General features: G+C 41.7%; 1 protein-coding gene across 1 annotated transcript; it reads right to left on the reverse strand.

The window, feature by feature from the left end:
• Positions 1-496: 496 nt before the first annotated feature.
• Positions 497-1,598, reverse strand: LOC147967954 (uncharacterized). Its single transcript, XM_087522658.1, has 5 exons — positions 1,342-1,598; positions 1,074-1,247; positions 875-985; positions 724-790; positions 497-613 (listed from the first exon to the last, which is right to left on the reverse strand). The coding sequence occupies exons 1-5, from the start codon at positions 1,596-1,598 to the stop codon at positions 497-499; spliced, it is 726 nt and encodes a 241-aa protein (XP_087378784.1).
• Between the last annotated feature and the right edge of the window lie 249 nt (positions 1,599-1,847).

Consider the following 1,847-nt stretch of genomic DNA (forward strand, 5'->3'; position numbering starts at 1 on the left):
GTTTCATATGTGTGTTAGCTAGCTAATAGAGAGAAGTGTCCTCTCTTATCTCCGTGCTTGGTCGACTCTACGTATTATACGTATAGAGAGGACTCGACACGCTAGTTAGCTAGTAAGCAAATGAAGGAAACCATTAAGTACAGAAGATCGTCGATCATGAACATATACAGAGAGAAGTGATCAACCTCTCCTTCTCTGAGAGATTGGCCGAACAACAAGTTTTCATATATCTATCCGACGCTACTAGCTACGTATATACAATATAAGATCTCTTACAATCCCCTAACATCTGAACTCAACTTCCACATGGTATTCTCCGTCTTTGTCGATGACATGGTCAAGAAAGAATCCCGCCAATTCCTCTTGAATTGCTTGTATGCGATCTTGTGGTAGGAGTTCATCCCGCATCTGCCACATCTAATTTGAAGAAGGGAGTCAATACATATATATGAATGAAACTCAACACAATGATGATAATAAAATAAAATTGCGAATATTATTGCTTACGCACTTCATATTGTTTTTTAGAGTAGCCCCGCTCACAAGTCATGTGGTGGATGAACTCGCAAATATAGTATCCACAGTAATTATTCCCGGGTTCCTGCCACAACCACTTTACAAGAAATAGAGGTCAATCAAACTGATAAGCAAGCATGCTAAATGGTATTGATGAAACTAGCTAGAATCAATGGGAGATGCGCGGAACTAGCTAGTAGTACTTACTTTCGGGTGGTTAAACCGCAGCTCCGCCGGCAATCCCGGAGTTTGTGCGGTGAACTTTTTCCAAACCCTGCCAGACAAAGAAAACAATTACTTGGTATCAGGAAATGAATAAAGTTGCCGATATGGTGCGATAATGATCGATTGAACTTACTTCTCGAGCATTTTAGTCATGGTCACATACTCCTTAGGATTTTTTCGTTTCGAGTCTATGACGGTTACTAGTCCCCGCTCAAGCTTAATCTCTAGCAGAATAAAGTGGAAGCTGCGCACGCATGCATAACTCATCAATTACATTACTATAACCTCGAGGAATAAGGAAAACCGAATATGCACAAGACAGTAACACTCACCTATATTCGTAAGGAAAGTGTATTGTATCTTTGTTTTGATTTTGAAGTAACGATGCGAGCAAGTTGGCCTCGGTTAGTTTGGCATCATGTGTAACATTCCATTCATCCATGAGATTTGTGTTAATGAACCCAATATCACCTATTTGTCTTTTCTTCAATTCGGCGATCTTCAATCTGCATAATATAGTGAGGATAATTATATATACATGCAATGAAAGAGCTGAGCTATATATAGAGACTTAATTAATTACAGAGAAGTAGTACTTACAGACAGTAGCAAGTGATGATTGTTTTATCGAGGGCCTGCTGATTGAAAAACTGGAAGAACTCCTCATATGGAACAGAAAACAGATCAATTTCAACGAGGTCGTGCTCCTCTTTAACTCTCAGCGTCAAAGTATCCGTCCCAGACTTGCTGCAGATGTCCATGTACCAAGCATGGAATCTTCGCATCATCGTTGTTAGAGGAGTACCAGGTTTGATGAGAGGCTTCCCGTGCCAGAATTTGAATGTGTCCGCCTCCATTGTATCAAAAAGTGCATCGTCGGGCATGTAATCTCCAGGATTGGTACCGGGCAGCATCCCCGGAAGATTAGCAACGATATCGCTAGACACATTGAGCGGGGGGCACGATTGCTTCGCTTGTTCGCCGAGCTGGGGAATTTTTTCCCACTTCTTCATTCTGCTAACCTTTGATCAGCGCAAGTACTTCCCGACCGCTCCGCTTCCTTATATGTCCTTTCAGTAACGCGGTCATAGTTGGATTGCGGCAGA

The sequence above is a fragment of the Triticum urartu genome, chromosome 5A (assembly GCF_056163025.1).
Source record: "Triticum urartu cultivar PI428250 chromosome 5A, HENAU_Tu73, whole genome shotgun sequence".
Classification (NCBI taxonomy): Eukaryota; Viridiplantae; Streptophyta; class Magnoliopsida; order Poales; family Poaceae; genus Triticum; species Triticum urartu.